At 53.5% G+C, this 15,025-nt stretch overlaps 1 protein-coding gene across 1 annotated transcript in view; it reads left to right on the top strand.

The window, feature by feature from the left end:
* Positions 1-2,232, top strand: part of RHBDD2 (rhomboid domain containing 2) — an 8,515-nt gene extending 6,283 nt beyond the window's left edge. The window contains exons 3-4 of the mRNA XM_006889793.1: positions 68-218; positions 1,860-2,232. Of these exons, the coding sequence (XP_006889855.1) occupies positions 68-218; positions 1,860-2,232 (524 nt within the window). The remainder of the gene's footprint in view (positions 1-67; positions 219-1,859) is intronic.
* Positions 2,233-15,025: the final 12,793 nt, after the last annotated feature.

Here is a 15,025-nt window from a genome sequence, read left to right on the forward strand (position 1 = left end):
CCAGTGCAGAGCGGTCAGCCCTCCTTCCTCTCCTTGGCTCCAATTTGACTTAATATGCCAACCTCAGACGGCTTCACTTACTGCTATTCCATCGACCTCTCGGAGCGGCTAGCACTGAAGCTCGATCAGACGTTCCCCTTCAGCATGATGAGGAAGGTATCAGCGTTCAAGTACATCTCGGGGTCGGTGGCGGAAAGACGGGCAGCCCAGAGCCGGAAGTAAGTTACAGAAGCCTTTCGTCTTGTTCTTAGAGCAGTTCCAGGGCTACAGAGAGGGTTTCTGCTCTAGTGCCGGGGGAGTCAGAGGTGAGGGTGTGGCCAGCACTGGTCCAGTGGCTTTGAAAAAGCTATGTGTTAAATATCTTCTGACTGAATTCTGCACAGTTGTGTCTGAAGGAGGGGCTGACAAGGAATAGGAAAGGTAAGGCGTTTGAGGACCCTTGAATGTGAACCTGAGGAAATTGGTATTAAACAGTCCTCAGCACTGAAAGGGAGCTTTCCTGGCCCGGTGGATAAGGAGTTATGTTGTCAGTCCAAAGGTGTGTAGTTTGAATCTACTAGCTGCCCCAGGGGTGGGCAAAGGTGCAGTTTACAGCCTCTTAAAATAAGCCATTTATAGCCTCTTAAAATGCCTTGGAGGACCACCTGTGAGTTGGTCCCAACTCAGTGACCTGTAACCACGGCACTAGAAGCCCTCTTTGCAGGCTGGGCTGGCTTTGGGCTGACAGCACGGGCTTGCTCAGGAAGGTCCTGAGGGCAGCGTTTTCTTGGTCACCCAGCAGGATTAGGTGGGGTTTATTGTCTCTCATCCAGTCCTCCGTAACACACATGAGCTGAGTGCCCGGCGGCTGCCAGGACCAGCCAGGTAGCCTCGCTGCTCCCTTTTATAGAGAAGGTCCAGAGAGACGAGGTGTCCTCTGCAGGTGAGCAGGGTAGGTGTGAGTGGAGAGTCCAGGCTGGAGCTAGAGTCACCAGCAGCCCACTCACGCCCTGTGACAGCACCGTCCTCTCGTGTTCCTCATGGGTTTCGGCCATGCTGAGACTTCACAGATTGGGGGTTCCTTTTCCACCGAAGAGCTCACTGCGAAGCCTGACTGCTTTGTCAGTGGCCTTTCCCACCCTCACCAGCTCGCTCGCCCTGTCTCTCTCTCACACACACACACACACACACACACACACGCACGCACGCACGCACGCATGCGTGCGCACCTAATTTGTAAAATGCATACAAATCTAATTCAGTTACCAAATGCAAACATCAGTGTTTTAACAAAAAGCTTTAGAATGCATCTTCCTGCAGCCTCGGGTGTCTGGGGTGGAGTTTTCGGCCTCAGCACACACAGCTCCCCACGTCTAGCTGCCAGGGTCCTACCCCTGGGGGTTTGAACTGTATGTCTTCTTCCATCAGATTTGCTTTACTTTCAGCTCTGTGTGAACCCTAGAGGGACAGGCTTAGTCTTTCAGATGTCTGTCCAAGTCGTAGGTTAAAAAAATCTCACTGCAGAGGGCCCTGGGAGCAAGCCCTAGATTGTTCTGTTGACGCGTCATCCACAGTGGTTCTCTGAGCTGGCCACATGGGCACCGACTGCCGGGGTCTCACCCCTCTCTGGGCTGTGGGCTGCTTGCTCGTCAGTGACCCCTCGAGTGCATTCAGCAGGCTCAGGACCACATCGCACCGCTGACTTGCTGGATGATGTTGAGTGGGCCCTTCCCTGGGCCTCTGCTCTCTGTTAAGATTCTCACTCTCTTCATTTGGCACTTTGAGCTCGTCATAGACAATCAAAGGCATGCTGCAGTAAAAAGCCGTAAGCAATTACAAGGCTAATGGTACCTGCTGTGTGACTGGTTTTTCTGTTCCAGGCTGAATCCTGTGCCCGGCTCCTACCCAACACAGAGCTGCCACCCTCACCTGTCCCCAGGCCACCCTGTCACCCAGATGCAATACGCCAATGGCCAGAAACTCGGTTCCTGGCCAGCCTGCGCGCCTGGGCACATGCCCCCTCTGCCTCCGTACCAGCCCACCTCCGGCCTGTATCATGTACAGAACCATTTTGGCTCTGCCCCTAGCTCTTCTGGTCCTAACTCCTCTGGTGGCTACCCGGCCTCAGCAGGGGCCTCCCTGGGGCCCCAGCCCCCTACCCCCCTCAGCTACACTGGCACCGTGTACCATGGGTCCCCCAGCACTCCAGCCTCTGCTGGTCCCCAGGAGAGCTCAAGGGTTCCAGTTCCCTGAGGGAGAATTTCTAGAATGGTGACCTCACATCTTGGCCTTTTGGAAATATCTTTTCTGAGCTAAGCTATTTCTGATTTTTAAAAAGTTATTTATTGAACACCTATGTGCCAGGCTCTGTGCTGAGTACTTTGATAAATGTCATCCTCTCTTTGTCCTAAAACAACTTTGTGAAGTGCTGTTCATTGTCCCCAGCTTGCAGGTGAAGCAAGTGTGACATGTGATTGGACACAGTCACAGAGCTCCTTGGTGGCATGTCTGGGCTCTTGGCTCAGGGTCCAGAGCTCTGCCCATGCTGCCTGGCACAGTGGCGGCTGGTGGTGGTGCCAGCCGGTGGTGGCGCAGTGTGCCTCTTTCCTGTCATACGTGCAGTGTTTGGTGACGTAGTGTCCTTGTGTTTGTGTCTGCCCCGCGGGAGCGCCCAGCTGGTGGTCCCTGGCCTGTGTGACAAGTATCCTGTCCCTGATTCTTCACCCCAGAGGGGTGAGACGGGCTGATGTGAACTGCAGTGTGCCGATGCACCCGGAGTGTCGATTACCTTTGTATAAAGAAACTGCTTCGAACTTGTCGTGCTGTTTCCTTTACTTGTGGCCCAATGGCCACTCTGGAGAGCGCCGAGGTTTGGGCAGGGGAAAAGGCGAGGTTTGGGGGACCCGGTCAAGAAAACCACCCACATTGCTGGTCTCTAATGTGGGAAAAATGGGTGACGGGCTGAGGTCGCTCAGAGGGTGAACAAGAAGATGGGGTGACTCAGAGGTTGACAGCAGCAGGAAGCCACCACTGCCCGTGGGGCACTGTTGCCACAAGAGGGATACGCAGGCACTCATGGTGCCACCAGCAGAGGTAAAGCACTGAAGCAGGAAGAAGGAAAGAAGCCAGCCGCCACCATGACCTGCCATTATCTAGCCAGGGGCCAAGACCAAGGGTTGCAGTTTGCAAGGCTTAGCCCTTCTGTGGTAAAAGACAGGACAGGGAACATGGTGGGAGGCAGCCTGGCAGTCCCCGAGCGGGCTCCTCCCTGCAGCCAGCCCGCAGAACCTGGGCCCCTTGCGGTGGGGCTCATGTCAGAGCACCCTGCCGTTCTGCCAGGAGCGTCCATGTCGAGTCTGTGCCCTCCACTGCTCGGAGCTGCCCTTTGGCTCGGTCCTAGCTATTGAAAGATGATGACGCACAGACGTGCACACTTGGCTTGAGACAGGCATCCTGTGGGCCAGGGGCGGGCAGGCGTGGGCACAGTGAACAGAGAGGGATGGTGATGCTCAAGCGGGCTCAGGAAGGAGGATTTGCCAGCCCAGCGATCTGGCTCCAGATTGCAGTTGGTGTGTCCTGCGCTTGCGGGTCGGCCTCGCTGGCTCCCGCAGCGTTCAGCATCTTCCGTCCTGCCTCTCAGCGCAGGTGTGTGTTCCTTAGATGCCTCCTGCCTGCTCCGTACCCAGGTGCAGGTGAGGGCGGTATCTGTGCCCAGTGTGGCAGGGCCACCTGTTGGGTCCCTTAGTCTCCCCATATGGGCGGGCTGGCTGGCTGGAGCTGCAGGCTGTGGTCAGAAAGATCTCAGAGAAGCCCAGCTGTGAGGACCCTCCGAGGTCATTCAGTCCAACTGTCCCTGCCACTGTTTCATAAATGGGCTCCAGGAGGCAGGATGGGTACGACAGGCAGCTGGCACCAGTCCGACTCAGGACCTCTGCTCGAACTGCTACTCACAGTGGGTGCTTAGAAGTACTCATTCCCGTGCCTGGCCGCAGCCTAGAGTCAGGTCAGAGTGGGCCTGAGCCTCCCTCCCAGATCCCAGTCCTCTCCCTCATTTGCCCAAGTGTGTCCAGAAACATTGAATTGGTGCCAGGCTTCAGGCTGGGGCCAGAGATGAAGAAAGTTCCTCAAGTACAACAACTGGTCAATTTCCAACTTAAACGGTAAGGAGTTAGGCTGCCAACCCAAAGACAGGTAGTTTGAATCCACCAGCTGCTCCGTAAGAGAAAGACAGGCAATCTCCTCCGGCGTGATTTACAGCCTGAAAACCCGTTGGAGGGTCAGCTATGAGTCAGTTCCAACTCAACAGCACTACCACCACCCAGGTCTTAACACTAAGAAAAAGAACAAATTGTTGAATGACTTATTAGAGGACTCAACTGTGTGAGAGATGATGAGGATGGCACAGGCGAGGACACCCGTCACTCTTGTTCCTAGGATACCTGTCCTTCGGGAGCTCAGAGCAATGAGGAGAAAGCTGTAATAAGGAGCAGTGCGTTTCAGGAGCTGGAACAGTGGGGTAGGAGCTATGGAGCAAGGCAGGCGCTGACTGTGCCTCTTGCCTGCAAGCCCTGGGTCGTGAGCTCTAATGTTAGCGGAATAGCACACACAGCACATCTGAGAGTCAGAGTTTAACCCTCAGTCCCCTCCTCCCATCCCTAAGGCAACCAGAGCAGCTTCCAGAGGTCGCGTCCCTACTTGGGCAGCAGGGGGCAGCAGGGAGGCAGAATTGCATCCCCTGCAAACTGCCTGGACAAAGCTGTGCTCACAGCCCACGGTTACAGAGGAAAGCGGCTGACTCCTGTTCCAAGAAACCCTCGCAGCAGTGTGAGGAGACCAGCTGCGCAGATAACTGCAGCATAAGGTGAGGGCTGTGTGTGCACACAGCTCTTTGTTCTTTCCGTTAATGGTCAATGACGGACATCCTGGCCTGTGCTGGCCTCTGTGGGTACAAAAGGGGAAAAGGACCCACCTGGGAGCAGGGTCAGACCTTTCTCAGGGATCTGGACATGGTGGGGCTCAAAACACTGCAGTGACCTAGGATCTGGAGGTGGCATGGAGGTCACTCAGAAGCCAAGCTTGAGGTCCAGTTTGGGGGTACCACACTTGCGGCTCAAGAGTTGCCCAGGGAATGGGGGCCAAGCAGATCTCCCCATAGGCCTCAGGAGTCATGGAGCCAGCCCTCCCCCACAAACTCCCTCCAAGGCCATGTGGCTAATAAATAACCCCCTCCTCTGGATGCTCTCCTGCCTCCAGCCCTCCTCTGGTCTCTCCCCACCCCACTCACCTGGGAGTGGAGCAGGCCCATAAGGAAGAAACGCTGGACTTGAAGTGAGTAAACTGGTTTCCAGACCCCTGGCTTAGCAGGGCAATCACCTTGTGCTCTAAGTTCTTTCCATCCTATCCAGCTCCACTGTCAGCACCTCAGCCCACCTCTTCTAAAACTGGCAGGGACTGTTGCATTGTGGACGGTTGCATCACCGATGATTGCATTGTGGATGATTGCGTCTTGGACTGTTGCATTGTGGATGATTACATCGTGGACGGTTGCATTGTGGACTGTTGCGTCATGGACTGTGACGTCGTGGACTCTTATGTTGTGGGCTACTGCATCATCATGGTCTTAGCTGCCCTCTGGTGCCCACACTCTCTCTGCCCCCTGCCTTTCCCCGTCTTCCTGGCCCTTGCTGGTAACCGCTGCCTTCTGAGAAGTCTGTCTCTGGTGCCTTGGTGAGGCTCCCACTACACCTCTCTGTGCTTCTGTTTCTCTTGCACCAAAGCCTGTGCCTTCCTCAGTGAATTGTGCATGTGTACACACACACACACACACACACACACACACACACACACACACCCTGATACATGTCCAGGTAAACACAGATTCAAGCCTTTGAATTCACAAAGCCAGGATCTCCCCCACAAATCAGTTCAAGTTTCAACAGGTAGATACATACCCACAAAAAAGCACACACACAATAAGTCCTGCACTGACATAGATTTTTTTTTTGTACCTTTACACAAACACACAGGAAGTTCATGCCCTTGGAAATGTTACTACACAGAGCAGAGCACTCAGGCGGGAACTTCCCACCTTCCTTTTCTCTACCCCTAAGCATGGCTCAGTTTGTCCCTACTCTATTTCCCAATCCTGTCTCCCCAGCTCTGCTGCCTTCCCCAAAAACGTCTTCCAGAGGGACTGTGACCAGTCGTCACATGTCAGGAGCAAGGCAACAGGAAAATGGCCCAGAAATCCCCTTTCATCTGTGTATCATGCAATGCCTGGGATCCCACTGCTATCAAGGACACTTTCCCAAATGCTGAGGGAGCGCTGGAAAAGATCTTCCGTCCACCCCTTCACACTGCATAGGGGGCCTAATGCCCGAAGAAGGGAAGTTACTTGGTTAGGTCCAAACAGGAAACCCAACACAGATCCCGCTCAGAACCCAGGGCTCCTGGCTTTTCTTGGCTTTGTGACAATATCTGTTGGAGGTGTCATCCAATCAACAGCTGGAACCCCAAGAAGGCCTAAGCAGGGGTTTTCATCCTGTCCAGCAGACATCAGGAGCTTGGGCAGAGGCAGACACTGGGGCCTCAGTGTATGACAGGCCCTCTCCATGTCACATTGGTGGGGCCATCCTGACACCCACCTTCTTCCAACAGAAATTCCTGCAGAGGGAGGTGGTGGAGGCACATCAAACCCTCCCAAGGTGGGTGGAGACTTGAGAGAGACCAGGAGCTTGGGAAGAGCCACTCAGACCTCTTCTCTCATCAGGGTAGGCCAGGCCCTGGAGGCAGGACAGGCCCCCACCCCCCACCCCGGCAGAATAGGCCCCCTGGTGAAGCCTGGCCCAATCTTCCCTGAGGAAGAAGGGGCCCTCCCTCATCAACCCTCCAACCCTCCATCTCAGCAGGCTCCCACCCCCAAACTCGGTCCCTGCAGCCCCTGTGGAGTTATTGGAACCGCTGCCACCTCCTCCATTCACTCATCTCAAAGGAGATTTTAGCAGAAACTTGCAGGACCAAGTAGACACGCTCTCCCCACCTCACCCAGCCCTGTCCCTTCCCCCAGCAGGGACACTGCTGGACCCTCAGCCTAGCGGAGACCTCACCCAGAAAGAAGCACATCAGGGTGACCAGAAAAGCAGAAGCAGCAGGCTGTCCCCCCTCATTTCACATAGCTCCAAGAGCAACCACCCATCTCCTGGCCCACCCCCCAGTCCCCACCCTCTCAGCCCAGCACCTCCAGTCTCAGCTTCCTGCTGCCTGTGGTCTCAGGGCCCTTCCAAGCCATCCTGCGCCCCTTGGGGAAGTTCCCTGCTGCCAATCACTGCACGTGGCACATCACAGCCCTGCTCGAAGCCTTCGCAAGCTCTCTGTCCAGTTCCAGACCCAACCACAGCCTCCACCTGGCACTCAGGGTCCTGCAGGCAAGACCCCATCCCACTTTCTGCTGCCTCCTCTTTGCCCTGGCCCTCAGGGTACCCCAAGCATCCTGTTTTCATGTGTGCCTCCCCTGCATCCCACCCGCTCCCACACATGAAGGCATCCTGGGCTGGGAGACCACTGCCACGCCCACACCCAAGACTTGCTGTGCCAAGCCTGCCCAGAGCCTCACAAGCGAGGACTGCAGATCCAGAGAACAGAGCCCTGGCCCTGCCCTTGGTCACTCACTCCTTCACTTGTTTGCTTTCTCCACAAACAGTTACCAAGCACCTGCTACATCCCAGCTCTAAGAACATCGAGGTGACCAAAGCCCAGCCCAGCCCACCATCTGCTAAGGGAGCCAGGCACCCACAGGACCCAAGGGGAATCTTAAAGGCACCCGCTCTGAGACAGACATATGCACACACCCAGCAGAGCACGTGAGAGGAAGGAACCTGTCCTGTGAGGACCTGGGATCTCTGCCCTTGACCTTGAAAGATGATCAGGTGGCATGCAGAGAAGGTGCTCATGGAAGAGCCAAGCATGAGCTAAGAACAATCATGCTGAGCCTGGCTAGCAAGGTCTGGATGGTGAAGGTGGACAGGTCTCAAAGGCCCAAGCCGGGAAGGCCTTGAAGGCCAGCCCAAGTAGTTTGTACTTGAACCTGTCCACAAAGATCTCCCTGTCGTTGTACCTAGTACTAGGACTTGGGGATTCCGGCGGGAGTGACAAAGCGCACCCCAGGCCCGGCCTCATGTCAGGCAGGACTCAACGGGAGAGGCCAGGGGAGGCGTGGGTACAGGCAGCGAGCCACGTGCCTGAAACCTCGCCGGGGGAGAGTGGAGCTTTCTCTGGGTCTCAGGTCTGCCACGTGATGGGCCTGCTCCACCTGGCGGGGGACATTCCTGCGGTTGGCAGGGATGGAATCTAAACCCTGGGAGCCTCCTGTTTGCTGTTCTCCACGTCCAGGCGTGGTCCTCCTTGGTTAACTCTCCGGGGCCTGGTGCATGGAAAGGTTACCTGGGCTCGTACACAGGAGTAGGAGGCAGCCCCAAATTCTCACCTCTGCACCTTTGAGGAAGTGACTGACAGTAGAAGGCCTCACCTGCCCAGGACTCTTGCCACCTTGGCTGTGGGCACCACGTCTCTCTCCATCCCACGTGGAAGACAGCTGTCCTAAACAGTGGGTGTCACACCTGTCCCTGTGCTAACCCTTCTCCTTATGTGATGTCAGAGATATAAGCAGAGAGAAAAGGTGGGGACAGAACCTTCCCTTTGGTCCCCATATATCAGCACCCCCAATCCCACCACTCTTCTTCCCTGGGGAACTTGTGATGGGCAGAGGGGTAAGGAGTGTGACAGCGGTATGCTGAGGGCAGTGCCTCGCGTCTGCCTGATGTATGAGTGGGTAGACAGGTCTGCAGGTGTGGGTGACACAGAGGGAGGAACCTGACTATAGGGAGCTGTCCCTCAGTGGAAAAGGCCTTCTGCAGACTGACTTGGCCCAGGTGTACCAGCAGCTGGGCCGGAAGGAGACTTTCATTGCCAAAAAAGCAGCTTTTCCCAGTCTGCTGAGGGAGCCGGATTCCCAAGGGGTGAGGGCTGCCCTGGGGCCACCCTGGTCCTGCTCTGGGCTCTGCTCAGGCCTCTTCAGCCAGGATGCGTCAGTCCCTCCTGGTGTCCAGCAGCCCTGTCACACTGTCTCTCCAGGGGCTAGCCTTAAGCCTTTAGTCCCCATGAAGGAAACCTGGGCCTCTCCCCTCCTGGGAGCCCTCAGCACCTGGGAGAACTTCAGTTTCTTGAGAACTGAGCCCTGGCTGGGAGTCAGGTTGCGTGGAGAGGAGGGGAAGGGGGAGCAGCTCAAGTTGCTGCTCAGAAAAAGAGGCTCCAGGCAGGATTAGGTAACAGGTCCAGCCCTGTCCAGTCTTAGGGAGTCCTGCCCCACCCCCTTCGCCAGCCCAGCAGCCACCGAGGTGGAGGCTTGAGATTGGCTTCATTCTCCCTCAGAGGCCCCGCAACCGTGGAAACAGGGATTGCTTTCCCATTTTACAGATGAGCAGATGGAGGCTAGGGAAGGAAGTGACTTGACCAGAGGCTAAACACCCAGCTCTCTCTAGCCCACGGATCCTGCTTTGCTCTTTTCCCCGTGGCCCCAGGCTGCTCCACAGGCAATTAGGGGCTGAAGAATCTGGTGGTTATAATGCCTCCGCTTCCCTGTGGCATCGCTCTCACTCTCTCTCTGACTGAGATCCCTCCTTCTCCAATGAGCCTTATTCCTGTGTGAGCCCCCCTATCCATCCCTCTCCTCTCCCGGGCTCCCCCTTCCCCTTCCAGGCTTCTCTTCACGCACCCCCCAGCCCTCCCTCCCTTCCCTTACTGAGAGCCTTCCATCCTACCTACAAAGGTGCCGTTTAACTCACCTGCTTCTCCCCCACCCACAGCTACCCCTCAGCAAGTGTGTGGCCATCAGCCCGGTGACCTCCTTAGAGAAGAGGTCTTGAGCACTGCTAGCTTCCAGGTCCTGGGGAGAAGCCACGTGGCCCCCGGCATGGGAAGAGAAAGTGCAGTTATTGATGAGATGAATGTGGACACCCCCACCCAGACACCCTTTCCCCTGGAGGACTCCTTCCCCTGCACCATCAGCCAATTTTTGTGTTTCACTGGTTTTGCCTTGGGGAGGGATATATTGATGGTCTTCTGAGTGCCAGCTGCCAGCCATCTGGCTGTCTTTCAGACAATCTCACTCCACTGAGCCCGCATGGAGGAAAGCCCTGCCAGAGTTCACATGTGTGGGACAGGTGGGTTCTAGACCTCTTGTTTCATCTGGTAGGGGAGGGGATAGCAGGGACCAGGGAAGAGCAGGGTGCTTGTCAACCACCTTAGCCTTGCTCCCAGCCTGTACCCACGTCTACCAAGCACTTGAATCTACAACCCAGAGCAGAGGCCCAAGTATCAAGCATGCTCTCACCTCAGGACCTTTGCACCTGCTGTTCCCTCTGCCTGGTTCTTGTTCTGGAATCAAGGCTCCCCCTCTTCACTTCCTTCCAGACTCAGCTTAATTGTCCCCTCACCATAAATGCTTTCCTGGTCCTCTTGACTTCAATGGCACCCTAAAAGCCCTCATCCATCTCCTTTTTCATTCTTCACCATATCCCCAGCCCCCTGATTTTTTATGACAATCCTTCCCCTCCCTAGAATGAGAGTTCCAGGAGATCAGAGTCTTTTCTTCATTCCCAGCTTTACCCCAGCACCCAGCCAGCATACCAGACACCTGGTAGCCATTCCAGAAATATTTTCTGGATACAAGTTGTACTCATTTAATGATTGTAACAATCTTCTGAAAGAAGTGTTATCACCATACCCATTTTTGTGACCCAAAACCCAGGCACAGAGAGACAGATAAAGCCCCTGAATTCACATAATAAGTGGAGTTGCCAGAATTTAACCAGATGGCAGGTCACCAGGATCCCAGCCTCTGCCCGTTCTGCCAGGTTCAGTTCATCTGTCTGTACTGTGGGCAGTAGGATCAGCTGAGAACCCACTTCTTGACCCAGACCAGCTTTTCTGGTCCCCCTTCTTTCAGGCTTGCTGGCCCCTCCTGGTCTTACCCCTTATCAGACAAGGACATAGATAAGGATTTTAGGGAAAGAGTCCCAAGGCCACAGGGACAACAGTGGAAGGCCAGCTGTCTAAGGCGGAGCAGAGAACTGTAAAATGCAAGCCAGGGAACTGGGAAGCTGAGGTCCCTCCCCAGGCAGATCTGGGTTTTGAAAGGTAGATCCGTGCCCTAGACCTGCGTGAGAGGGTCCTGAACCTTTGAGGACACAGCCGTGCCTCTCATCATAGGGCCCAGGTGATGTTCCTCCCCAAATTCACTCTTCTCCCTTCTGGAACATTCTCAGGAAGTCCACAGGGGCCTCGTCTATTCCAAAGGACTTCGTGATCTTCTTCCTAAGGTCCATCTTCCTGTGGTGACCATGCTGCCAGAAGTCCCCCCATTGTAGCGCTGGTTTGGGCATGGAAGGCAGCTCCCCTCACACCACCACCTGCCAGCATGGAACCCTGAGGACTCTGAATATGAATTTGGCCTTCTGATTTGTTAGGAAAGCTGCTTGTTGTGTACTTGTCGAGTCGGAACCGACTCATATTTGACCGTCCAGGGGGTTTTCAGAGGCAGGTTATCACACAGGAGGATGTTGTCCATCTTTCTCCCTCGGAACAGCTGGTGGATTCGAACTGTGCACCTTTGGGTTTCCAGCCCAACTCATTACCGCTAGGTTACCATAGAGAAGTATAGGGGTCTGTTTTAAAAGTTGTTATAATGCATTGGCTTGATTTATAGCTCTTCAATAATCAGTCACAGAGTGTGGGAGTCTCTTTCCAAGCTCTTGCCTTGGGGATTATAATAGTCAGGCCTGGGCCTGTGTGAGAGACCCTCTGGGAACCCCTGTCAGCCTAGGTCTCAGGTTCCACATGAGGTGGACTTTCCCCCTATGGCCTCTAGACCAGGAGCATTAGAATCATTTGGGAGAAATGGGCAATCTGGGCCCACCCCAGACCTGAGAGACAGAGTCCACATGTCAGTGAGGTCCCAGGTGATGGAGACATAAGGTAAGGTTTAAGAAGAGTCTAGAAACAGACAGGTAGTTCAACTCCGCTGGCTGTTCTCCAGGAGGATGAGCAGTCCCCTCCCGCGTGACTCATTGCCTCTGAAAACCTGGTGGAGGGTCAGCCGTGGCTTGGTTCTGACTCAGTGACAAACAGCAGCATTTTTTAAAAAGAAACAGAGTCTAGACGACTAAATGCTCTGTAAATATGACTTTCGTTCATGAAAACTGCCGTTCCTCCAGAATAGAACATTCTAGGCTTCCCTCCATCCCCTAAGTACCGCGCACTTCGCTTCCTGGAGCCAGCTCACCTCCTCTGGTCCTCCTCACCACTCTTTATCCCGGAGTCCCATTCTTTGAAGGGTGGTCTTCTTGGAAGGTTCTGGAAGGGTTGGGAGGCAGAGGAGGACAGTGAGTGTCTGCAGACCTGACCTTTCCAAGGGGCCACTGCTTGGGCACAAGAGTATATTCTGTACCATCCTGACCACTGTTGGGTTTGGGGTGGGGTTTTTCTCCCTTTTTTTAAAAAAAAATTAACATACGTATCATTCATATACATTGTTATTCATGCATGTACATTGTGTTTTACACGATCTTTCATTTACATTATATTTACTTAGTGCACCTTGTGGGAAGTGTTTTCCCCCTTACAATCAAAGGAGCTCTTGGTGGCCTAATGGCAAGAAGCTGCACTGCAATCCCAGGGCAACATGGTTCGAGGCCACCAACTGCTCTGTGGGAGAAGGATGGGCATTCTCTTCCCCCATGCTTCACTGCCTCTGAACCCACCAGAGTGTCAGCTATGGGTCGGTTCCGACTCGATGGCACGCAACAATTTACCTTGTGGGGTGTGTTTTCCCCCTTACAACCATCTAATAACTACATTTGAAAGGGTATAAGCCAGCTACTTAGTACCTCTTGCCTTAATATCCCTATCAGACCAGCCCTCTGAGGGAACCAGCATATCCCTCTTGCTGAAGAATCTGCTGTTCAACTTTGGTGGTGGTGTTAAGTTATTGGGTCAGAACCAACCCCTCGCTGGCCATCAGAGGCAGAAAATCACATGGGAGTTGATTGCCCATCTTTCTTCCGAAGAGCAGCTGGTGGTTTCAAACAGCATACCTTGGCATTGGCAGCGCAATTCCTTGCCACTAAACCACCAGGATCTAGACCACTAGTTTCCAAGAAGCCAACCAGGACTCATGGTGGTTCCCATGTGTGTCAGTGTAGGCCTTTCTGGAGGACTTTCAAGGATTGACCCCTTGGGGTGTGGGGTTGCTAGGCCTTTCTTCCAAGGTGACTTTTGGGTCGTAGTTGGATACATTAGCCACCTGAACCACTTAGAAACTTCATAATGGACGCAGAGCCAGCTTAGGTGAACGTGCAAAGAAACGGTAACAACCAACCACAGGAAAGGATGTTTGCCGACCACCCCATGAAAAACAGCAGCGTGACTCAGCAGAAGTTCAAACAGAGGGCAAGGGCTGGACTGGGTCAGGTAGGAAAGCAGAAGCTCATGAAGGGCCTTGAGAAACACAAGAGATAAGAGGAGAATCAGAAGGTGGGGCCAAAACACCCAGTGGTGTTACGTAAGAAGAGAAGGTTCTCAAGATAAAACCTAAACTTAGCATGGACATGAAGGCCAGGCCTCGCTATCATCTCCATCCATCAGCTCTGTCATGGTCGCTGGCCAAAGCAAACGTTGTATGTTATCCTCCTGCCTAAAATCCCCCTGCTTCATCTCCGAGTCTCAGCCCCAAAGTCACCCTCTCCGCAAAGTCTCCCCTGATCATCACCTGTCAAGCAGAGCATGCTGCCACATTCTTAGTGTCCATCAGACTTTATATAAATGTGTTTGAAACACACGGTAGATACAAGTGAGCATGTCCAGAGGCCATTCTCCTCTTCTTGGCTGAAAGAAAACCTGGTTGTCTTTGGAGTAGCAATGTCCCCAGTCCTCACAATAGATTGGAATTGGTTTAAAATCCACTCAAGATCCATCTATGGTCTAATTTCCTCAGACTCTCTTTCCCTTAAAGCTTAGAGGTAGCCACATGGTCTAATTTTGTCCCATTAGATATGAGCAGAACTCTGCTGAGATGGAGACAGAATTGCAAAAAACTGCCTTTCTCTCACTTTCTGTGCCCTGGACACAGATGTGATGGCTGGAGCTATAGAAGCTACACTGAAGCTATGAGGAAAAAGTCAAGGTACTCACAGGGATGGTCACCCTTTCTGAAGATCTGTTTTAATAGAGTTACTGAGCTAATGCCAGGAGCTGAAGTACTTTGGTCTTTTGAGATAAATAAGCCCTCTTCATTTCAGCCATTGTTTGGTGCATTGATTCATTCTCGAGAGGGTGAAACCAGGCTGCTCCTTGGAGGCAAGGATTCTGAGGCTCTGTCTGACATACTTTGGGCATGTTGGAAGGAGGGACCAGTCCTTGGACAGGGTCATTACACTTGGGAGGGTGGAGGGAAAGCGCAGAAGGGGAAGACCCTCGATGAGATGTATTGACTCAGTGACTGGGTAATAGAGGTAGGTGTGTAGGAGACAGCGAAGTTGGCTCAGAATAGAGCAGAGTTCAGAGCCATTGTACATAGGGCCGCTATGAGTCGCAAGTGACTCAATGGCACATAGCAATCATCTACTCATTGATGTAGCTGATTTGATTTCTATGCATTTCCTTGGTGAGGTCACTTATACAGTTGCTGTGTATGTTGCTGAGTAAAGATATTTACATTATAAAGTAGTTTGTCTTGCAAAATTTTATCATGCAACCTCCTGCATCATTTCCCTCATAAAAACCATATTGTCCAACTACTGATTCCTCTTTGGATCCAACTTTCACATATTGGTCATTTGATTGCAATCTGACCTATTTCAAACTACAGTAGTTGGTAAAATCTTCTATTTCTCCTTTTGTGAGGAGAGACCGGTCCTTGGAGAAGGACATCATGCTTGGGAGGGTGGAGGGACAGCGCAGGAGGGGAAGGCCCTTTATGAGGTGGATTGATTCA

Source organism: Elephantulus edwardii, unplaced genomic scaffold, assembly GCF_000299155.1.
Source record: "Elephantulus edwardii isolate Elephantulus edwardi_28Jun2011 unplaced genomic scaffold, EleEdw1.0 scaffold00080, whole genome shotgun sequence".
NCBI lineage: Eukaryota > Metazoa > Chordata > Mammalia > Macroscelidea > Macroscelididae > Elephantulus > Elephantulus edwardii.